The sequence below is a fragment of the Xiphias gladius genome, chromosome 21 (genome assembly GCF_016859285.1).
Source record: "Xiphias gladius isolate SHS-SW01 ecotype Sanya breed wild chromosome 21, ASM1685928v1, whole genome shotgun sequence".
Taxonomy (NCBI): domain Eukaryota; kingdom Metazoa; phylum Chordata; class Actinopteri; order Istiophoriformes; family Xiphiidae; genus Xiphias; species Xiphias gladius.
Genome location: NC_053420.1, coordinates 16959483 through 16981961, shown reverse-complemented (window position 1 = coordinate 16981961; position 22479 = coordinate 16959483). Strand labels below are relative to the sequence as shown.

The following is a 22479-nucleotide window of genomic DNA, read 5'->3' as shown; positions in this document are numbered from 1 at the left end:
AGGTTAGAGACTGAATGGAGTATTTTCTCAGACTTTGCTCCGAGGGACTCACAGAGGACGTGGATTTGATCATATGATCTGGGCGCTTGCGACTGCAGCAGTATTTCATGGCATTCCTCGCTTCCTTATTGAAGACAATGCGGAAGAAGAAAACAAAGGGACCCTGGGGTTGGACGACAGAAAGGAGACGGTGGTCAGGATAAAAGACGGAATCATCCTCTCAGACTGTTTCAGGGGGAACTGGAGGGCTCACCTGCACACAGTTGAACCCAGCGAACAGGTAGTGGAAGATGATCATGTCGCTGTTGACGGACAGGAGCGCCAGAAAACACGTGACTGAAACCAGGAGGAGGACGCCACCTGCAGTCTTCAGGCCTGAGCTGCAGAGTAAGAATCACGAGAGAGAGAGAACACAGAGAGCAGTTAGCGAGGACCTTTCAGGACGATTTCTAGCCATTAATTTGATCCGAAGATGGACTGATGGCAAGAGACTAGAAAGCACCATAACCAACGTCAGGACTTCAGTCAAATCAGAATGAGAAACAGCAGCACACTGTTTGTCCCATGAAGAGCTGTGATCATGAACCTGAGGACACATCAACAGGACAAAAACTGGTCGCAGTAACAACGTCCAACATTTTTTAGTTTAATTTTTTTTTTTTTAATAAAAAATATTTTTTTTAAATAATTTTTTTTTTTGAATATGCGCCACAAGTTCAAAACTTGGTCAGAATTAATACAGTATATAGTTTTCTGTCTAGAAACAGCAATAGTTTTCTTTTCATCTCATGCTTTACCTTTTTATTTTTATGCTTTACATTGTCCATGTTCACATTTTGTTTCACATTCTTGACTCCCATATTGTCCCAAGTTTCAGATCCACTTAAATACTCAATACTAATACTAATCTATTACTTACTTCATTGTACATACTTTGATTTTTGGTCTTGGTTTTTATTATTTTCCTTTCCCTAAACTTGCTCTAAAAATTTTAAATGTCTGTATTTTTTTTAAATCAATTTTTCTATAACTAAACATTTCACTGCACAATGTGTGCAGTGATTAAATCTTTGAATCTAGTGTGGCCAATAAGATGACATTTTCTAAAGTTTGTTTAGTTTAAATTTTATTTATAGAATTCCAATAGAGTGCCTATCACTTTAATTTTTACACGCCACAGTACAAAATGCATAGTAAGGCATGAGCTATCAATTGTTTAGTTTAGGAGATGTCCAAAAAAAAAATAGCCAAAAATGCCAATCACGGCTTTGCAAAGCCCAAAGGAACGTCTTCAGTTGTCTTGGTTTTTCAGACTAAGTCGAAACCCAAATTAATTCAAGCAAAAATATTTTTGCTTGAATCATTTGATTGTCAAAAGTTGATGATTATTTTTCTGTCAGTCAGCTCATCGATTAATCATGTTCAGCTCTCATGTTTCATAACACGTCTTCATGTTTCATTAAATGGCTTTTAGAATGTTTCATTTTTGACCAACACTGAGAATTGAAGTACAAATCACTTTTTATTCTACATGTATGTATGAATTTGAACTTCTCTATAAGGTTGTTCTGAGCTATTTTTAGAGCTGATGGAATTTTCAGGTTATTAAACGCTGACGGGAATTCCATCACTGACACCCTTTAAATGGTTGTCGGTCCAGTTTTACTGGTTTGATCAGAAAGTTGGTTGCTTCAATCTGGGAAAATCATGGGAATTTCTACAATCTCTACAAAAGTCTGAGCATGTTTCAATGAGGAAAAAACATTTAAAGTATCTGCAGATTCTTTGTTAAATATCATGACAATCAGTAATAGTGAGCACAAAGAAATGGCCCTGCCTGAAAAGCAGTACCTTCGCTTTGATTCTCTCTAAAGCAGGCAGCCTGCTAACGGATGATGGTGTTTATGTTTGATGAAAATGTTGGGACACTCACACACAAGGCTCTTTCTTCTCAATGCTGTGGTGCCTCAGTGAGCAGGAGGCTCTGGAGGACAGGATGTACAGGAAGATGTTCATCTGTGGACAGAATATCAAACTGCGTCACTACTAACAGGAGTCTGTGAAAGTGAACATCAAATTCATCTCTTCTTTTTTTCATGTGAGTGAATTTCAATATATGCTGACAATAATTCAGCCGAACAGGGACTAGTGTGACATCTCTAGTTGCACTCTAATGAGATTATCCCGAGTCAGCGTGTTTACATGTCATATGGACCGCAGCACCTAAGAAGACCAGACAACACAGCAATAATAGTGTGACGACGATAATCTCCGTGCACACTGCAACAGCTTTAGCATTAACATTTTTTTGTATTATAGAAGCACAATTGAAGCCGTTAAAAATGCCAAGGGCCAAATAACTTAGATGCACACTGCTGTTACCATGTGAAGTAAGTAATGACACAACAGTCTCCACATGTCGATCGCAGGCATCTGCAGAGACTCACCGACACCACCATGGCGATGGGCCCAGCAAAGCTCCAGATGAGAGTGTCGTACATAGACAGCCAACAGAAGTCTGGGTTCCCGTAGCCCTCTGGGTCCAGTCCCACCGCCAAACCTGGAGACAAACCCAGAAAGACAGACCATAGCGCCACACTCTTCCTCATCCAATTTGTCAGTCACATTTTAAGTATATACGGCGTGGGCGAATGACCATCTTGTTTTCCTTTTGTTGATATAACGCATGTCCGTTTTCATCTTCTGTGGAAACCTCCTTCTATCCCGAGGAGGCTCATCTGAAGTTGCCAGATGGTGCAAAACAGCATAGTTTCCAAAATAAAATAACAGTAATCCCTGATGTTGACTTTTTACTACAGAGACCAAAAGCTGACCAGATAGCATTTTACTGCAGGACGTCTCACATTTATCGACTATAATCTTCATACTGAAGTCAGAACACTGCGCACACTTTATGAGGAATCAACAGCACGAGTATCATAGTAGAAAACTGCACGCATGTTTGATAACAATTAAGCCCACAAGACAAACCATCAAAAATTTTGGATGTCAGAGTCTCTGCAGAAAGAATTTTGAAAACTGTCCCTGCTTGCGAGGTGTGACACGCAAAATAATGCAAGTCTGACAAAAGAATTAATAAAAATCGACAACAAAGATGCATTCGTTTGCTTTGTGACGGTGTATTCCACTCACTGGCCACTTTATTAGGTACAACAGTGCAGTCCAGTGCAACAGCAGTACTAACTACGACCTATGTGCTAAAACATATAATTTGTTGACAGTGTCAACAAAAACCGAACATTAGGCTCCACAAAGTTATAGTTCATGGACGAATAGTTGTTTTCAATTGCATTGGACTGTACAAATGTACCTAATAAAGTAGCTTTTAAGTACAGTATATATCTCTACAAGTTGATTTTACAACATACTGAGATGTCAGCATTTCAGAAGGTAATTCCTGCTGCGTTTACTGATATAAGATACTATTTAAAGAAGGAACTTCCCAGGCTTTCCCCCTGTACTGTGGGTACATTGCTGTGTTTTTAAGTGATAAAATGAGGGGTTCGGACCTGTGATGAAGGCAGGCACTCCCCATCCAATTAAGTAGTAGAATCTCATGGGTCCGTAGTTGATGTCTCGCACTTCGCTGATCATGCGGTAGACGTGCAGCCCCTCCAGGAAGAGCCAGGAGAAAGTGCAGAGGTAGAAGAAGTGCAGCAGGATGGCGATGACTGTGCACAGAAACTGCAGGGAGAAGGCGAGGGAGAAACGAGGAGGGAAGATTAAAACACTGAGAGATGGAGGGGAACATTATAGAGTATGTACTGTAAGGGTAAAAGTAAATTAGGTGGAGATCCTGATTGATTACCAGGTTGTCGGCCTGGTTGATGCCCAGGATGAAGATGAGCTCAGAGAGGAAGAGCGCCGTGGCTCCGTTGTTGATTATACTTGTCTTGTTGCACTGCATGGTTCTCAGACAGAGGAGGAAGATGGTGGTGAGGAGAAGGAAGCCCAGCGTCACGCCCACTGTGCTCCACGTCAGGATTTTGATCGGCAGGATCTCTCCGTTCTGACACAAATGTCACGATTAGGAGAAAAAAGGTTGAGTTTTTCACCGAGTGAAAAATGGATGATATTGGTGGATCAGGTGAAGCTAAAAGGTTTGGCGTCACTCACTTCTCTCCTGGAGATGTCCATGAGCACAGCGAAGCTGGTCATGTGATAACACTGGCAGCTGATGTGGGTGCTGTTTCTGAAAACCACCTCGCAGCCCTTCGCTGACCAGCCACCATTACCGGCACTGATAGAAAAACACAAGGACCGGGGGACAATGTGAGAGTAACACAACTTCCTCCAGTTACTAGTTTCATCATCATCATCTCTCTGTGTGTGTGTGTGTGTGTTGTTGTGCTCACAGTATGGTGTGGTTCCAGAAGACACAGATGGGTTTAGAGCGCTCCTCAGTGGTGACCAGGCGGAACTGCACGGTGATGGGTTTGTCCAGCGTGTGCTTCAGCAGCTCGTCATTGTCGTGCACTGTGATACTCACCACTGGTGTGTTGATGACCGGACGCTTGGGAACACTGAGGCAAATATAAAAAAATGATTTGGTAAAAGACTCAGAAAAGTTTGAAATGTTGTTTTCTGTCAGCAAAGGCCATAAAAAGACCAAAACCAACAATGGTTTAGTCAGTCTCTCAAGAATTTCTGACTTCCCGGCCCGGTCTGTCGCACTCAGCTCCAAGCCCATTTTTTCCTGCTGAAGATGTAAATCGTTGAAAACTGGTCACAATCATATGGCTTCACATTTTTAAAAAAAGTTGCAGTAATTTCCTAAAACAGGTAGGAACTGTAGGTTTTACTGAACATTACACAAAAAGGAGTAAATGTTGTGTTTAATTCTGTAACTCTTAGACACAAAGCAAGTTAAGTATATCTTAGAAATCATGTGCACTATTTAATAAAACTCAAATATTACTCTGATGTTGAGAGCAGCTGTGAAATGTCTACAACCCTGAAACTTTCAGCTACTCGGGACAATTTACTTTGGATAAAGGTTTCTCATTAATGTAAAATATTAGCTGAAACAAAAGCTGGTTAAAAAAAAAAATCTGGATTTAATGTGATCAAAGTGAATATTCTTTGATTTTTTTTTTTAGATAATAAATGGGAGTTTTTTCATTTGGACATAGTGGGGGATTGTGAAAAAAAATATATGCATTATAAGTAGATAAGATATATACCATGTAACTGTACTATCAAATGTCCAATAAATTCAATAATTAAAACTTAAAATGCTTCAGCATTTTTGTTGTTTAGTAACAGCGCTTCATGTTGGAGTTTTGTTTGTCATTCTCACCGCAGACTTCTCTTGTCAGGATCATAGCTCTCTGGTAACAGCGAGGCCAGGCTGTGGAAGATGATCACACTGGCGATGGCATCCTGCTGGCTGCTGTCAGGGTGGCGTCTCTTTCTGTTAGCTGAGCGGTTCCTCATCGAGGACTCTGGAAAGACATCCAGGTGTCTGTGGCCCTTGGTGTCCACAGGTGGTTGGAAGACAGAATCGGGCAGCATGACAGCCGTCTCCAGGTCCGCGGGACGAGGGCCCCTCAGGGACTGGTACCGCGGGAGTTTGGCTCCGGCAAAATTCATCTTTTTCAAACGGTCCACGGAGATGACTGAGGGGAACAGCGCAGTGGTGCAGTGAGTACAGAAAACGTGATGCCAAGCAGGAGCTTGACCTTTGGCAGGTACTGATGCAGATTTTAGAAATACTCAGGTTGAGTCAAAACCCAAATTTTAACCAGCTGCCAAAAAAAGTCTGTAAAATTTTCTATTTAAGTTGAATTACCCTATAATTTTTGTAAAATTTATCTCCCTACAGATGGTCTAAATTCTGTTTCAAAGCCTTCTAAATGTATAGCTATTTATTTATTTATATTTTATTTTATTTTATAGTAACTTCAGCTTTGAACAACAACAACAAAAAAACCCCTGTTCATTCACAATTTACTGAAGCTGCTTTTAATGCTTACACCACAACTGAAACTTCCTTCAGCACTTTGATTTTAACTGTGTTAGATGTTTCAACATCTTACCTATGTATGGTGTGACGATGGTGAAGGGGCTGAGGTACGTCTTCCTCATGTTCTGTGCCAGTGTGTTGGCGTATTCCTCGTAGTGGCGCAGCAGTGCCGCCGTGCCGCCCTCCGAGTGCTGGATCAGCTCCCAGTGCGGCCGTGTGTCTGGAGACAGGATGGCGCTGCCCACACGGACCAGATTCTGTCAGAAAACGGCGAGAGGTGAGTGTGACAGGATGTCACAGTGGAGAGTGAAATGGAGTGTGACGTATTCCCTGCAGATACAGTGTAGATGCAGATGCAGATGTCCCACCGGACAAGACTGCCCTTCATTTTATGCACCAATTTTGTTTACTGCAAGAACTGCAACAATGTACTCTTTTTATTTTTTTTGTGTTCTGTGTTATGGTTCCTGCCCTCTGTGTGAATGAGTGTTTCCAATGTAGAGAACATGTGGTTGTTCACCTCAGTGAAGTGGACGTCTTGTGTAGCTGTGAGGTTGAAGCCCTGCTGGTTGCTCTCGTGCTGCAGCAGACTCTGTGTGAGCCGATACACCACTTTCACATCGCTGCCGTAGTATTTGTCTGTGTGCACGGTGGCGTTGGCCAACATGGCAGCCGTCTGCTGAACAAATCCAGGGTCCAGGAGCGATGCATTATGGGAAAACTTCTCAGACTGGAGGTAAAAAACAGAAAACACAACAATCCAGTAACTTGTAGACACATTTTTGTTAAAACACATTTTTAGCCACGCTAGGGGTGATGCTCTAGCGCCACCGCGTACTTTTGTTTCTGGCTTGCCTCAAGTTGCCCCTTGATGGCTGAATGAGTATTTTGAATTTCAGCGGCACCAGAAGGATGAATATGAATGCCTTTGATGATCCCCTGACTTTTAAGTGAAATGTCTTCACAACTATGGAAGGATTGCCATGAAATCTGGCAAAACCCTTAGAAAATGATTTAAACAAGACCTCCACCTCCCCCTGAATGAGGACGTTATTGTAAAAATTGCAAGGTTACATTTAAAACTGGCAGAGAGAGGAGCAACACACCAGGACTCTAAGCTTGCTGAAGGTAGCAGAGGTACAGTTGAAGAGATTGGGAGGCAGCCAGCCCTTGTGCTCATCGCAGTGTCGGATCGCTGTGCCTGGGAAGGAGGAGAGAGAGAGAGTTATCACACGAGGGTTGAGTAATAGACTGCAGCTGAGAGAGGACTTGAGGCAAGTGTAATATATTGCCATTATTATACGGTAATTTGATGAGCTGCTGAAAAACCATCATACCAAGCGTTCCCTTGGGACATGGAACTGCTGCAGGGAGGCCAAACTTAGTCCTGGGCCACCAGATTCCAGCCTCGATGGCCTGAGGGCAGCTGTCATAGATTACTGAGAGAGGAGCAGGAAGGAGAGGAGAGAGACAGAGGGAGATGATGAGGATAAAAATGGAAACTTATTTTGATATATTAGTAACTATAATGAAAAAGGATTCGAAATTAAGCATTTCAGTAATTTGACAGTCATCTGATGTAGTCTGACCTTCACAGCCGTTAGGGGAAACCTCAGCGAAGGGGTTATCGCAGCGGTCACACTGGCGACCAATCACACCAGGTTTACACTGACACTGGCCGCTCTCTCGGTCACATGCTCTGGAGAAAGAGCCGATCGGGTAGCAGTCACACAGCAGGCAGGTGTCGCTGCCGTCAGGATGGTAGTGGTTGTCCTGGAAACGTGAAGGGAGACACGAGGCGCTGAATAACACATTTTTAACATCCATTTTTCATGACTTCATTTTCATACATCTGCACATAATTCCACCTGACATCTATGCCAAGCTGCAGCTGCTGGTTCAAAAACATCCTGCTGCTGAAGGACGAGTTTCTCAATTATGTTCCCAAACTATGTTTTTTTTAGTCTGACTCCGTGCCATATCACATACTGACTTTAAGCATGTATTGACTGTGTTCAAACTGACAAAGTGACTACATTCACTTTACTCCAAACAGCCTGTATGCAGACTATATTTGCTTGATTTCTGATTGTGCTGTTGATGTAGACTAATGTCCCGCAATACCGTGTACAAATGAAATGGAGGAGCTGCTGTTAACTGCAAAAAACTGTGAATGGAGGAAGAGGGGTAAATATGTGCTGAGAATATTATTTACGCGTTGCAACCAACAGTAGGTATGGCCTCCTTTAAGCTTTACACATCTAACTCTAACCTTATGCACCCTCACACTCGTTTGTCTGAGATGAATCAGGTGCGCAGATCAGCAAACTCACCTTACAGCGACACTCTCCGCTGGTCTTGTTGCAGTCAGAGTCAAAGCCCTTCTCTGTCTGACAGTTACAGGGACCACAGGTCTTGTGACCCCACCACCCTCTCGGACACGGAAAGTCAGTCCTGGGGGAAAACAAATTATCCGTTTAGTTCACATTACCCGCAGATGAAACATACACTGCAGAAGCAACTATGACTATCAACACACACAGATTAACATAAATGTGGAAAACTGTACTTTTTCTCGCAGTAATGGCCAAAGTAGTTGCTGGGACAGTCACAGGTGTAACCACGAGAGGAGCTCGGCTTCCTGGTGCACGCTGACTCGTGTTCACAGGGGTTCAGTGAGCATACGTCAGTGCAGTTGGTGCCATAGTAGCCTGTTTCAAAAAAACAAAACAAAAACAAACCTGAAGCAAAGGGAAAACAGATTTGTTGGTGTGGCTTCACTATTTTGTTTAATGGTATACTGTGCATCTTGACTGAGCATTTAAGGACAGAAACACAAATTTACAAAGGTTGGAATAATATTTACAAGAAAAATTATTCAGAAAATGGGATGCGACACATGAGCTAAAAGGTTTTTAATTTTTAAAGTAAAGTTTCAGCGCCGGACGATGCTATGATAACCGCTGTTGGCTTCTGCACATGTGTGCAGACTGACCATTGAGGCAGGTGCAGGAGTAGCTATCCCAGTCGTCGCTGCAGTAGCTGTTGACAGGACAGGGGCTGGAACCGCAGGGGTCGGGCACGCTGCAGCCTGGCTCCACATTCACCTTCCTGGCCTGAGACAGACTCACAGCCCCGCCAACACGCAGACCCTGCCGGAAAACAAACGATCACGTGTACAGTATGCACCCGAGCGCAACACATGAATGCATTTGCAAGCCATCCTAATGTCCAGACAAGTTTCACAAATGAAAGTCGCCCAGAAACTGCTGATTAATTTGTGATTTCTACATGGATCTCAAGTATGGTGTATGTTTTGATGAGTGAAATGTTCAAAATGGGTAAAAGGGGACTTTATCTCATGTTGCAAATCGTAACTTGTATGTTTCAGATTTGATGAAATGGGCCCCTGGGATGTGCTACAAACAGAGAAGTCGCTTTTTGGGTCTGTCTAAAAAGCTGCAATAGTTTTGTATAAATTTCATGTTTTATGTCTAGCTGCACTCCATTGTACCCTTAAAAAGTTAAAACTTTTTTAAAACACTGGTGAGCATGAAATGAAGTCAAAACAAACATTGAAATACAAGTATTTGTGTTAAAACTGGTGGAAAATTGACAGAAATTTGTGTTTTCTTAAATTTCCAGCTTAAACTTAACAGTTGTTCCAACAGATTTTCAATGACCATATTTCAGGGAGTAGTTATGACCTGATTTACCTCACGAAATAGTCATCAAAACGTTTGTGTATTGTGTACTTTTAGACATTATCACAAATGTGAATGGGATCTATAGAAGAAACAAACCTGTATACAGCCACGGAAGCCATGCTGAATTTTCCCATCAGGCCTTGCCAAACCTCCGATGCTCACAGTCTTCAGCTTTGAGTCCCGCAGCTTCCCGTCCACCTCCATACTGGCCTGAAAATGTACAAAACACTGATGACTGCAAAGATAGAGCAATTTCATTCATACCGATTTAGTGTCAGTAGGATACAACAACTCACCAGGTAGAGTCCATGGTCTAAAGACAACACAGCTTTGTGGGGGCTCACTGCTCCTCCCAAACTGCTGATATCCAGCTGCAAATGATGCCAGTCTCCATCGTTCACCAGCACCTCCTCCACGCGGGAGAGAGTGGAGTCTTCGCCTCTTTGCAGCCCCATCAACACACTCCCCCCCCGCAGCTACAACGGCAGGGAGAGCGCCAAGAAGACAGGATGAAACAGCAGGGAGGAGATTGAGCCGATGTTCAATAACATGGGAGGGCAGAAGAGAGGAGAAAAAAAAAAAAAAAAAAGAACAGCAAAGAAATCAGCACTGCATCTTTCTTGCACATTCTACAGTCATAGTTCAAACCTTGAGTTGCTACATATAATTGGTGTGCTCGGCTGGAAATAGATAATTGGACAGTTGTGTAACATCAAAGAGGCGTCAGTCTAGACAAGCTCAAAAAGTAGCTGAGCACCAGGCCGAAAATATCCCCTCCTCGGATTTGGATGTCGCTGAATGTTGTGTCTTGCAAGTCAGGCGGCCAACAGGTGGAGCCTCACTCTTAAAATGTCCTATCTTTTTGGAACTTCATGTGAGGACCACTGTCATGCTCTCACTGGACCTCAGGCCCATGAAGAAATATGTTTTCACTCTAACTGCATTTGCAAATAACAAATAACCTAAAAATCCTTTGTACTTTTTTCCTGTTTTTCTAATTAAAGTGTCCTGATGGTAATATATTCTTATTCCCTTGAGGATACATTGACATTGCTGTGTATTGCAACGTTTCGGTGACTGTAAAAATGTTTGTGGAGCGAAATAATTCATGATGCAACATGGCCTCAAGCAGTAGGGGAACCAGAGTGTAGCCGGAAAGTGTGTTTGTGAGTTTTTTGAGTGTGTGTTCACCTGTAGTGTGAGGTTGTGATGCAGGCCAGATGAGATGTGTAGCAGTGTGCCGCTGGCCTGACGTGTGCGGAACATAAGCTCTACGTGCCAGGGGACAGGGGCCGCCACCGCCGCCGCCGCCAGGTTGTTCCACTGCAACATGCTGTTACCCAGGAAACGCTGTGGGCTGGCCATAACTATGGAGAAAAAAGAAGACAAAAAGCAAATAAATGTCAAGGAGAGAGGGAGAGGTTGGACAGAGGCAGATAAATGAGAACAGGGAGTTTCACGGTAGGTGACATGAGACAGTGAATCGTTACTGTCAACCAGCAAGTCCAGTATGTTCTCTGATCGCTCTATCAGACATAAAGACACTTTACTTTTGTAATGCCCAAGCTGTTTGTGGCTGTCTGAAATCAAATCAGGCATTCCCATTTGCTTTACAAAACAACACCTGCACTGAACAGCAGCTTTTTGAAATGCAACGACACACGAGTAGGTCTTTTAGTGCAAAAGTAAAATTTCAATGTGACATCATTTCAAACGTAGTTTTACTTGTGAAGTTCATGAATCACAGGGAAGTCAGGGTCTGTGCACTCGTGGCACTGACTCTCAAGGTCCAAGAGAAGCTTTCTGGCTCTTTCACACATCAGCAGTGACACAAAGGGACAATCTGCCTGATGTGAAACTGTTTCCCTCTCATTAGGCTTTCTCTGTACAAAGTGAAGAAGAACAACTGATTCACCCAAATCGAAATAATTGATTAGTGATGGCGAATAAACCTGGTGCACCGTGGCTGTTGGCTGAGGGGAGAGAGAGATGCATAGAGAGAAACTGGTGCAATTTCATTCAAAATGTTTGAAATTTAGGACCACTATGGAAATAAGTTAGTGTTTTTACCCTGTGTCATGCTTCGGTTTTATGCATAGCACTTGTTTTTTTGTGTTTTGTTTTTGTTTTTCCTTGTTATTCCTTTTTTGTGAATATAGTAAGTGTGTTCGTTATGTTTATGGTGTTGGAGACTGAATAAAACCAAACTGAACCACTTACACATAGGATTAACAAAAGTTGTGTAAAAACATTAACCCTCCCTTATAAATTGTATTAGGCATTTTATCTCATGTAGTAACCTCCTGGAGACGTGTGACAGTCAGGCCAGGCGAGCCACGTTTTACATACAGAAACCAGTCTCACAAACAACTGCATTCTGAAAAGGCACCTCTATTGGTGATGTTGGTTTCTCAAGACTGTTGTTGGATATAATAGATGCAACTTATCAAAGCTCATTAAATCACCTTTGGAGATCATTCAAATGATCACACTGCATTATGCCCCCCCCCCTTAGTCTCATGCACTCTATGCAACACACCTGTTCTTATTTGAATATCCATCTCCACTCCCTTGCACAGCAACCTCTAAATCCCCCCTTTTATACTCGATCTGCATGAAGAAACGCTCACGTCTATAAATCTTTTTTGCTCACTCTATTTCAGGTTAAAAACAAAGGTGTGTTTTTTTTGTACTACAGTCCTTTCCCTTCCTCTGTCTCTTCTCAAATTGCTGTAAACCATAAATCAGCAAAGAAAACAACTGCGGCGGATCGGGTGGAGCAAAAACAGACACTGGAGAACACGAGGACAGAAACATAAGCTACGTGCGCTGTATGTGTTCAAGAGTCAAAAAGCAATTTGTCTCAAGCTAGTTCAACATGGTCAAAACCAGAGATAATTCATCCTGGAGCAGATTATTTCTCACAATTGACACTGAGTCTTTTCAGAAATCAGATATTAAAGCCACTGTAGTGTAATCACCAGGCCTTTTCTGACTATGCTTGTCTAAAATTAAGACAGATGTTCCAGGAAAGCTGTCATCACTGATGTGACAAACACCAGGAACTGCACTGCAAACAGTTGATTTTCCACCTGTTATTTTTAAATGCAAATGCACCGGTTTCTGCAGTTTTGCGAGTTTCTGTTATTGTTTCCACTCTGCTTGTTTCAACCTGATGGATGCCAGCTTCACACTCGATGACAAGTTCAGTCCCAGGCCACGAACACGGGGGACAATCTCGGGTAAAAACTGCGGACAAATCCGTGCCAGTTCTCATTTCATATGTGAGTGAAGCCCAGTGCTACTCGACTCATTCACCTCTTTCACAGTTTTGTCCTCCAAATCCAAGTGGGCAATCACAGCTGAAGGAGCCCCACAGGTTCACACAGGTTCCTCCATTCAGACACGGGTTGTTGTTGCAGAAATGTCTTCTGGCAGAGCATCCTAGGAGAGCAAGAAAATAAGAGGTTGATCTCTTATTTTGATCCATCCTTCCTCATTATTTAATCAAAGTAGCAAAGAGTCAGAGGGTAATAAACTATTCATAGCAAATACAATGATCATTTCCCACTGACTCTACTTCCCTGGTGTGCTCATTTTAGTTGGTGTTATTCAGTCTTTCTTTTCGCTTGTCTGGTCTAACAGTAAACACTGTTTGACTGCAAAACATTTACAGGTTTAAGAGATAAAGCAGAGGATAATCTTTAGAAGCCAAAAAGCAGATCAAAACACTGCATACCTGGCAGAGTCCCGTTATTAGCGATGAAGCTGGCCATGTCTATGTTCTGGTTGTCAATTTGCAGGTTCTTCATACAGCCCACAAACTGCCGGTTGCGAATCGGAAAATCTTCTGGAAGTTTAGGGACCCCTCCGAGGAGCAGGGGACCGGTCAGGTCCAAAGATCTGACAACACAGAACCCGTGAACATTTTCACACCCTGAGTTTTTGTCCTGCCTCCATCAAAACACATCATCAACACTAATGCGGGGGGGAAAAAAAACACATGAAAAATTCATCACAGAGATAGTTAGCTGTGTTGTTCTTCCCCCTAGAGATGGAAACAGAAAAAAGGATAAACATCCCAATAAAAGGAAAAAAGCAAAGCTCAGCTAACACCCTGAAGACATGGAACTTCAATTCAAAACACTTAATGAGCCGACTGCAAAGAAAGTAATCAATTAAATTACTGAAGTCAACACAGAAGTAATGAGGGAATCTGTAAAGCAAGGAAAAAGGGTTATTTATGGAATTCCTGTAGCAAAAATGAGATTTATTTTCCATTTCTTAATGAAAGAACTCATTCCTCTGCTGATGTACTTACTTTTTGGATCCTGACTGGCTGCCTTGAGCAGAGCAGGTGTAGTTTCCGATCATTTGACCAAACCTCAGGGCCACAGAGGTGTCACAGTTGTCCACCGTCAATACGACGACCTTCTGGTCCGAGGGGCCCTGCGGCAGGCCAGCCTGGTTTAAGATCGGCTGTGGGGAGAGAGACAAACTGGTGAATATTAAGGTAAACTTGATAGCGTCTTCTTTATGTTTCTGGGGAGACTTTGGTCAAAACAATGAGGATTAAGAATAAATAATGCCGTTACCTCGGCTGTGTTAAACCCACTTCAGATTTTTGTGTACACTTGAGAATCCAGACAACTTTTTAATGTTTCAAGCTCCATGTTTTCTTTTCTTTTCCATCCAACTGAGGATTTAACAGTGCAATCTGTTTTTTTTGCGCTTTTGACTTTTGTATTGAGAGAATTAATCACAGAATAATATTGCAGTAAGAAGTTTTCATAAGTATGCACACAGATCTGGATTAGTGCAGTTCAGTACAGCACAGCAGAACCAGTAAAAATAGCTTGATGGACAGATAAAAGAAAGCTATTATCCTGCCTTATGCCCCATATACGTCATATTCATTCAAGAATTCACAAAAGATTTGTCAGAAAAATATCAGAAACTGTATTGCCATGTTTCTATTTTTAAAATGCTGAAGTATTTTGGTCACTCTGTATTTATAAATAGCCCTCTGAAATGGGTTGTTTTGAAAGTATCTCATTATTCTGCTGCATTTAATAAGGGATTAATCCATGAAGAATTCTGGGAATCTCAGCCACTGATCATCTGTGCGTACCTTAATATGCCAGATTAAAAACTGGAGATTTGAAACTGGAAAACAACAACCAAAATAAATAATTTTTTGCATCACACTCGGTTCAATCCCTGTTCATTTTAATAATTCACATCATAACAGCTACAGCTAAAGGCAGCGGTTGGCGAGCAAACACACACATGCATGCACACACACTGGAGAAGGGCTTGCTCTCTGCAGGACATCATCCCCGTTGACAAAGGATCCTCTTCATTGTCTGAGAAATCAATAGGGGGGTGGCAATAAAAGGAGGAGGGGTCTGCGGGGGAGAGAATGATGATCCTGTCAATAAAAGGTCGCAACCTCTTTTCAAACTGGCCAGTTTGTCTGAGGTCATGTAGAGCTCATATTAACCCTAAGTGTAGGTTCGAGCTGGTGCCGCGAGCTGAGGGCAGATCAGAGCAGTGACCGTTCTCACGCACAGCTGACTGACTCGGCCGCCTGTAGGCGAGGACGGGCTGCTGAGCTGTCAGCTGGTCGGACAGGATTTAGCAGGAATTAGCTCGTCTCATGTGCAGAGATGATACAAAGAACTGGCTCATGATGACGGGCTGAAAACACACATAAGCTTTCTGTTTTTATAGTCTGGTCATTTGGTTCTCCATGAGGTTGAACTAAAATAGATTCCTCGCCACTGGCTTAATAATATTCAGGAAGGATAATTTCCCGATTTCACTGCTGTTATGACAGCTTTTGTCTTTGCTATCTGATCCTTTCATTTGAAACCCCGCAGGAAAGACACCTAGCTACATAATTTACCGTAGATTTCGCTGGTTGGCGTAACATCTTTAGCAGCTCTAAGTTTATCATCTAAGTAAGTTTATTCAAACAAAACACTCCTTGCACTGCCACAATTAAATTTCTTTCACATGATTTTCTCATTGAGTAGATCAGATTAAATATCTGTGAGCCTCTAATGATAGGAGTCTGTCACCGAGAGGCTGCAGTTAATTACATTCCTGCACTCACTTTGTGTCTTATGATCACGGTGCTTTGAGTGTTGGTGATATAAATGTGATGAGACCAACATTAACAGTAAACCATCTGGCTGAGTAATCTGTCTTCTCACAACACCTCACCTGGATTACGTCATAACTCTTTGTGAAACAGACATGTCAGTTCTCACAGTGCTGTGGCATATTTTCACTGAAATATGTGTGACATGGATTAGAAGAATAGAAGACAGTTTTATTGTACACCAGAGTGGAGACTTGTCTCCATCAAGTGTCTTCCTCAAACTTGGTAATCCATCTAGTAGTTATTGTGACATTTCATTCAAAATAAAAAAATATGAACCTCGTGTTGGCGCTAGGGGAAAAGTCAGATCATAAAAGTTACAGTCTTCATTCTCTTGGGAACAAATAATGTCTGTCTGTCTGTCTGTCTGTGCCAATCCATCAAGTAGATGCTGAAAAATTTCACCAAATAATTGAATACTTTGACCAGCTGGTGGCACTCGAGGAAAAGTTAGGGGAGCACAAAGTCATTAGGATTTATCCTCAGGGCACCATGAATGTCTGTATGAAATTTTATGTCAATCCATCCGTTAGTTTTTTAGATGTTTCAGTCCAGACAAAAGTGGTGCACTGACCGAATCAGTCCCTAGAGCCACGCTGCTACCATTGCTAAAACTACAAATAAAATACTTTAAACACAGCAATAACCAATAGAACATAAACTAAAATACTTTGGATTGTGATTTGTGACTCAGTAAAAAGTTACTTACTGAAATGCAGATTGCACTTGGGACATAGGACTTCTTAAAAACATGTTTGGCTGCTAATTGCGTCTTACGACGCCTCGCAGAGTTCAGACTGAGAAAATGCAGGATGAAAACTGGATTATGTTTTATTATTATGATCAGTTTGGTGGACCACTGCCAGCTTTGCTAGCCAGCTTACTCCTCAGTCCTCATTTCATGTCACCGAACCATGATGTCAAGTTAAAGCCCTCTCTATCAGAGATTTATCAACTGTTTCCAAGATTGACTGATGAGCTTGAAAGCTGTTTGGTCATCTAAGAGGATCAAGCTACAGTGTGCACTTCTTGAAAATATCATTAGTATTTTCAAAATATCAAAGTATTTTCAAAATATCATTAGTATTTTCAGAGAAGCTCAATGGCAGTGGCAGTCTCAAGCTGTAAACAGATATTCGAAATGCTCAATCATTTCAACAAGTTCTCCCTCAAGAACAACAGGCCCTGTTATCGAGCACTGTTCCCACAGGAACTCACAACACTTATTCTTGACTGTGAAACTCCTCACTGTTCAACACTGAAATTTTAAGTAGATGGAAACAGAGACTGAAGGTGGCTTTTATTTTCCAGTTGATGCTCCTTGCGGCCAATTTGTTACAAATTTGTTGATGATGAAACAAGCAAACACGCCGTTTGAATCGCCAAAGGTGAAACCATCCAACATGCTCTTTTCCACGGTTTTCCCTTTGCTGTGAAAGCTCTGAAACAGGCAGCGCTCCAGATTGGACCCTCCTTTCACTGACCTCTGCTGCCATCAGTCACGGCTGTTGACTCTCCAATAATGACTGTCTGTCAGGACATCTTTTTTGCTGCACAAAACCCTGTCCTGTCAGTGCTGATTGGAACGCACATATTTGCTCAGGACCACATTAAACACTGCTCTCACCCACCGCTACAGGGGATTATGGGAATATGAGTTCCCTGTCACAAAGGGTGACAGGGGTTGCGCAAGAGGAGCATGGCAGAAAGCAACACAAGTATGGGGTCTAAGATTGACTGGAAAAACCATAGCAACAAGAGGGGTCGGCCCTGAAGCGCAGCGTCCCCGTTCAAAGCCCAAGTCAATACTTCTCTGGGTTTTTCTTTACCCTCCTTTCGCTCCTCTCCTGCTCCACTTTTCTGTCCTCGCTGGAGAACAGAGAGAGAGGGGCACCTTCCCCGGGGCCGCATCATTCACTGCCCGTGGTCCCAAAGGAAGCAGAGCCAAACACAAAGGAAGCGGTCATTGCCATTCTCCACAGTCCCCCACCATCCTGAAAGCCACATTTCAATCTAAAATGCCCCCTCCCCGCCTCACCCTGCCCCACCCCCTGCGGACAGGGACGGGTCAGAGTGGGCCACCGTGGGATACCTCTTGTGGGAGGAGCCATGTTTCTACCTCAGCGACTCACAGGATGTGGAACATGAGGAGGATGGGGAGGAGTAGTTAAGCCAGAATAGTGTGACTGGAGATGGACCTGGACACTTTTGAGATGATTAGGTTAGTATGCTATGTATTCAATATAACGAATACATATGTAATGAATACTCTGGTTTCACCATATGATATGCGTACAAATATACAGTTAAGCCCAAAACTATTCATACCATGCCAAATTTTGAGTTATAGTCAATTTTTATTTGACCAATAAGTTTCTTCTGGCTGGAAATGACAATCGCATGGCGCAAAAGTCTGTAAGACAATGTGTTAGAGATATAAATGAAATAAAAAGGAGCTATTTCTATTTCTTTTTACATTTTTTCAAAAAATTCAATGTCCATAATTATTCATACCCTTTCTCAGTAATCATTGGCAAAACCTTTTTTTGCCATCACAGCAATCAAACGGTTCTTAGAATTCCTAACAAGCAGAGTGAATGTCTCCACTGGGATTATGGGCAACTCCTCTTCTGCGACGATCTCCAGATCTTTGAGGTTGGAATGTCTTCCTTGCCATCACTCTGGTCTTTAGTTTTCTCTACAGATACTCAATGGGATTTAGGTTTGGACTTGTTGATATTATTTTCTGGTAACCATTTCTTGTCCACTGTGGCTGTATGTTTTGGATAATTGTTTTGTTGGAAGGGCCAACGCTGCCCAAGGCCAAGTTTTTCTGCAGACTGCTTGATGTATTCCTCCAAAATCTTAATGTAGTCTTCTTTTCTCATTATGCCATATACTTTGACAACGTTGCCTGGCCTGTTGGCTGAAAAAAACCCCTAAAGCATCACATTCCCACCACCGTGCTTGACCATGGGGATGGTGTTCTTGGGGTTGAATGCTTCTCCTTTCTTTCGACAAATGAAAGCCACGTCCCTGTGTCCACACAACTCAATTTTCGTCTCATCTGACCACAGGTTGATGACCAAAAGCTTTCTTTATTGCCCAGGTGATCATGTGCAAAGGCTTGGCAGGGAAGCTTTGAGATGAGGAGTCCTCCTTGGTCGGTGTCCATGGAGACCAGCCTTGTGCAGTGTCTACTGGAATGTCTGCCTTGAGATGGCAGTACCGGTATTGCTCATATTCAACAGAATGGAATTGGTGATGATTCTTGGATTCTTCTTGGCCTCTGGTGCTGCTATTCTTGCCAGCACAGGGGTCACTTTTTGCTTCCTACCACGCCCTGTAGCAAGGTATCCCCATCCACTGGTTGAAACTCCTTGTACTTTCTGATTATGCTTTGCACTGTGGCCACTGGTACTTGAAAACACTTGGATATGGCTTTATTCCCTTTCCCGTCTCGTGAACAGTCACTATGCGCGCAACCGGAGGTCCTCACTAAGCTCTTTGGTTTTAGCCATGACTTGAACGTGGCTAGTAACTGACTACAGAACTACTGCGTCAGCTGTTCTCAATTTATAGTTGATTAGATTCTCTAGGGCATTGGTAAGAATTACCAGTACCAGTTCGCATTTTCTACAAAATTTTAGACGATTTCAAGGGGTATAAATAATTTTGGATACAGCATTTTTAGTAAACGTAAAAAAACATACAAATAGTTCAAACTTATCATTAACATCTCTAACACATTGTCTTACAGTCTTTTGTCACTTGTTTATGTCATTTCTAGCCAGAAGAAACCTATTGTTCAGATAAAAATGAACTATAAATCAAAAATTGGCATGCATATTTATAATTTTGGGCTTAAACGTACACTGAAAGAGCCTGTAATCAATATTTTTATAATAACAATGTGAAAGATGTCGCTAATAATGATGAACCTAAGGAGAATAATCACCTGGATCTGCAGCTCCCCTCGACTTTACTGAGCTTTATAGCAAGTTTTAGCTCATTGTTTGTCGGTCCAGACCATACCTTTACTGTTTTGGTTCACTCTCACCACTCTCATTGTATCGTTTTCTGCCGCAGCAGGCAGCTGTTTTCAGCGATGAACTCTAAAAAACCCACCGTGCACTACCTCCGCAGCACCAAACAGCAGACAGACTCAGTTAGTGACTAGCTACTGGAGCATTTAGCAGATAAAGAATTTGATTTTTCGTTCAGGAGTTGGTAGAGACCGAAGACAGAGCTGAAAGCGAGTGAATCTGGGCTTTACATTCGCCAAGTGGCCACAAACACAAGTGCAGATCAATAACAATGGGGCTCCATGTCTGCTGGATGTGTAAATTAACAACCGTCTGTTAACAAGTTCCCCATACCAACTTAGAAGGTGATGTTATGTCAGTCCAGTGTTCACAACTTGTTTCCGCTGCTCATAAGTGGCCGGAAAAAAAAAGAAAGAAAAAAATCAGATATAGCAGATGCAGACATTAATATGATCCACTTGTACCTGTCAGAAATCTGCTCTAGAGCCGGTACTGTACATGCAAACCTTACATTGACAGAATCATGACACCCTCAAACATGCAGCACACTTAACAGATGTAAAACTTCCAGGTCAGTGAAACAACAAAAGAGTCAGCTCATCATTAGATTTTGGGGGTTTGTACAATAGTGATTAATGAGACTGTAATGTCTTGTTGGCAAGGAACAAACACGTTTATATCCAAATGGGAACAAGATTCTCCCCCTTCATCACTTCTGCTGGCTGAAGTCTGACATGACCATGTTATCGTAGATACTGAAGAATCAATGTGTGCATTGGGGGCGTTGCCTGGCAACATCTTTATGATGCAAAGTGACTTCCTCAATAGACTAAAATGTGACATGCTGCGCGTTGGTCCTGGGTAGGAGGGTACTGAGAGAGCAGAGACAACACCTCTATACATTCCTCCAGTGGTTGAGTTGTTGTGATGCTCTTGCAGAGAAACACATTAGTCAGAACATATTTAGTCCAATCTGAGCATGTCTCGAAAAACATTGGCTTCCCACTCTCAGGCTTTCATTCATTCACCCCCCCCCCTTCTCTGTGTCTAGCTGGAACTTTGGCTCTCTTCCAGATCATCAGTCTGTCAGCAGCGATTCTTCAGTCTGACAGAGCAGCAAAACTAAAGAGGCTCTCTGCACTCTGGTTTACAGCCACTACAGTTAGTCCTCCATGGATATCCTAAAGACCACTGAGAAAGCTGCCAGTCATCACTGCAGACTTCTCTACATGAAAACTACAGTCTGTCGCCTGCAGGAGATCAAACCTGTGACTTGATTTCCCTCTGAACATCTTAAATAACCATGTCGGGTATTGTGCTGCGACACCTGAAGAGGAGAGCAGCTAATGTAGTGAGGGTTCACCATGTTCTCCTTTGATTAACAGAATCATTTGGCTTTTTAGGAAATACACTTGCTCTCCGTCTGGCAGAGTTACATGAAAACAAGAAGCAAGAAAAAGTGTTTTGAGTTATGCTTTTGACATATGAACAAATGAAAACTCTAAAAGATTTTAAAAAACCCTAATCAGGAAATCTGCAAATTCATTGTGTTTATTGTGAGGAATATTTTTTCTGTTGATTCATTTTCAGTCCTACCTTGTTGTAGTAGTGAACCTCCAGCGTGTGCCACAGGCCGTCACTGACACCTCCGGGGATGGACGGGGAAACTGTAGTCTTGGTCTCACCTGGGAAAACAATCAGAGGAGGTGAGTGACTGCACAGCGATCAGGTTGAAAATGGTATGAAGCTGAAAATAAAAACAAACATTTGCAGTAGATCATAATGATAAAGAGTGAATGAGTCAATAACCGTTCTACCTGCAGAGAAGGTGAGCTGAATCTGCTCATTGATGATTTCCATGGCGATGAAGTCGTGTTTCTCATTGAAGCGGCCATTGTAGAGTAACAAACCATTGGGCTCTTTGGTGGCAAATCTGGAAAACAAATTTAAATGTAGTTACATTTTTGTCACCCTCTAAGCTCATCACTCTGTTGTTAGTGTATTTATTTGATCTATATTCCACCTATACATTAATTAAGGCTGGAGATAGTCTACATTCGGTCAACAAATGCTATAAAAAGACCAAAACCAACAATTAATGGATCCTATTAACAAGTGTTTCCTGTGCAGCCCAGCTTATATTTCTCTGTGCCACAGAGCTCCATTGTTGTTCAAAAACTATTAAAAAACACATAAATGAGCCACACTGTTACACTGGCTATCCTGTTCCTTCTTTACACTAAACATGGGCACTGTACTTTATTCACCGTCCTGCTGCTGGAAATACTCACTAGAGCGCCAAATGTGTATCAATCCCTGGCAGAAAATAGTCCCCAACAAATCCATTAATTATTTCTGTTTGAGTAATGTTTGTTGCAAACTACATTGCTCAAATTTTTTAGGAAAATAGCTGAGGGTTTTTAAAAAAAATGAGTATATATTCCAAACAGTTTTTAAAAATTCTTCATAAGGAACAGGCTTGTAGCTTGCATGGGATTTATTGACACTAATAAAACCATACAGTAACACCAGCCTTTAAACATGAGTATACCAAATGGTATCAATACTAACGTG

General features: G+C 42.2%; 1 protein-coding gene across 1 annotated transcript in view; it reads right to left on the bottom strand.

Moving 5' to 3' along the window:
* The window catches only part of celsr2 (cadherin, EGF LAG seven-pass G-type receptor 2), a 64727-nt gene that overhangs the window by 5791 nt on the left and 36457 nt on the right, over positions 1–22479 (bottom strand). Inside the window, exons 4-28 of the mRNA XM_040159405.1 lie at positions 21723–21838; positions 21502–21590; positions 14015–14172; positions 13433–13596; positions 13012–13137; positions 10885–11060; positions 9990–10169; positions 9790–9903; positions 8982–9138; positions 8556–8697; positions 8320–8440; positions 7576–7759; positions 7324–7425; positions 7093–7187; positions 6507–6716; positions 6060–6243; positions 5321–5639; positions 4377–4544; positions 4138–4261; positions 3830–4030; positions 3531–3705; positions 2448–2560; positions 1934–2016; positions 254–380; positions 53–163 (exon numbers count right to left, since the gene is read on the bottom strand). Coding sequence (XP_040015339.1) covers positions 53–163; positions 254–380; positions 1934–2016; positions 2448–2560; positions 3531–3705; positions 3830–4030; positions 4138–4261; positions 4377–4544; positions 5321–5639; positions 6060–6243; positions 6507–6716; positions 7093–7187; positions 7324–7425; positions 7576–7759; positions 8320–8440; positions 8556–8697; positions 8982–9138; positions 9790–9903; positions 9990–10169; positions 10885–11060; positions 13012–13137; positions 13433–13596; positions 14015–14172; positions 21502–21590; positions 21723–21838 — 3739 coding nt within the window. The remainder of the gene's footprint in view (positions 1–52; positions 164–253; positions 381–1933; positions 2017–2447; positions 2561–3530; positions 3706–3829; positions 4031–4137; positions 4262–4376; positions 4545–5320; positions 5640–6059; positions 6244–6506; positions 6717–7092; positions 7188–7323; positions 7426–7575; positions 7760–8319; positions 8441–8555; positions 8698–8981; positions 9139–9789; positions 9904–9989; positions 10170–10884; positions 11061–13011; positions 13138–13432; positions 13597–14014; positions 14173–21501; positions 21591–21722; positions 21839–22479) is intronic.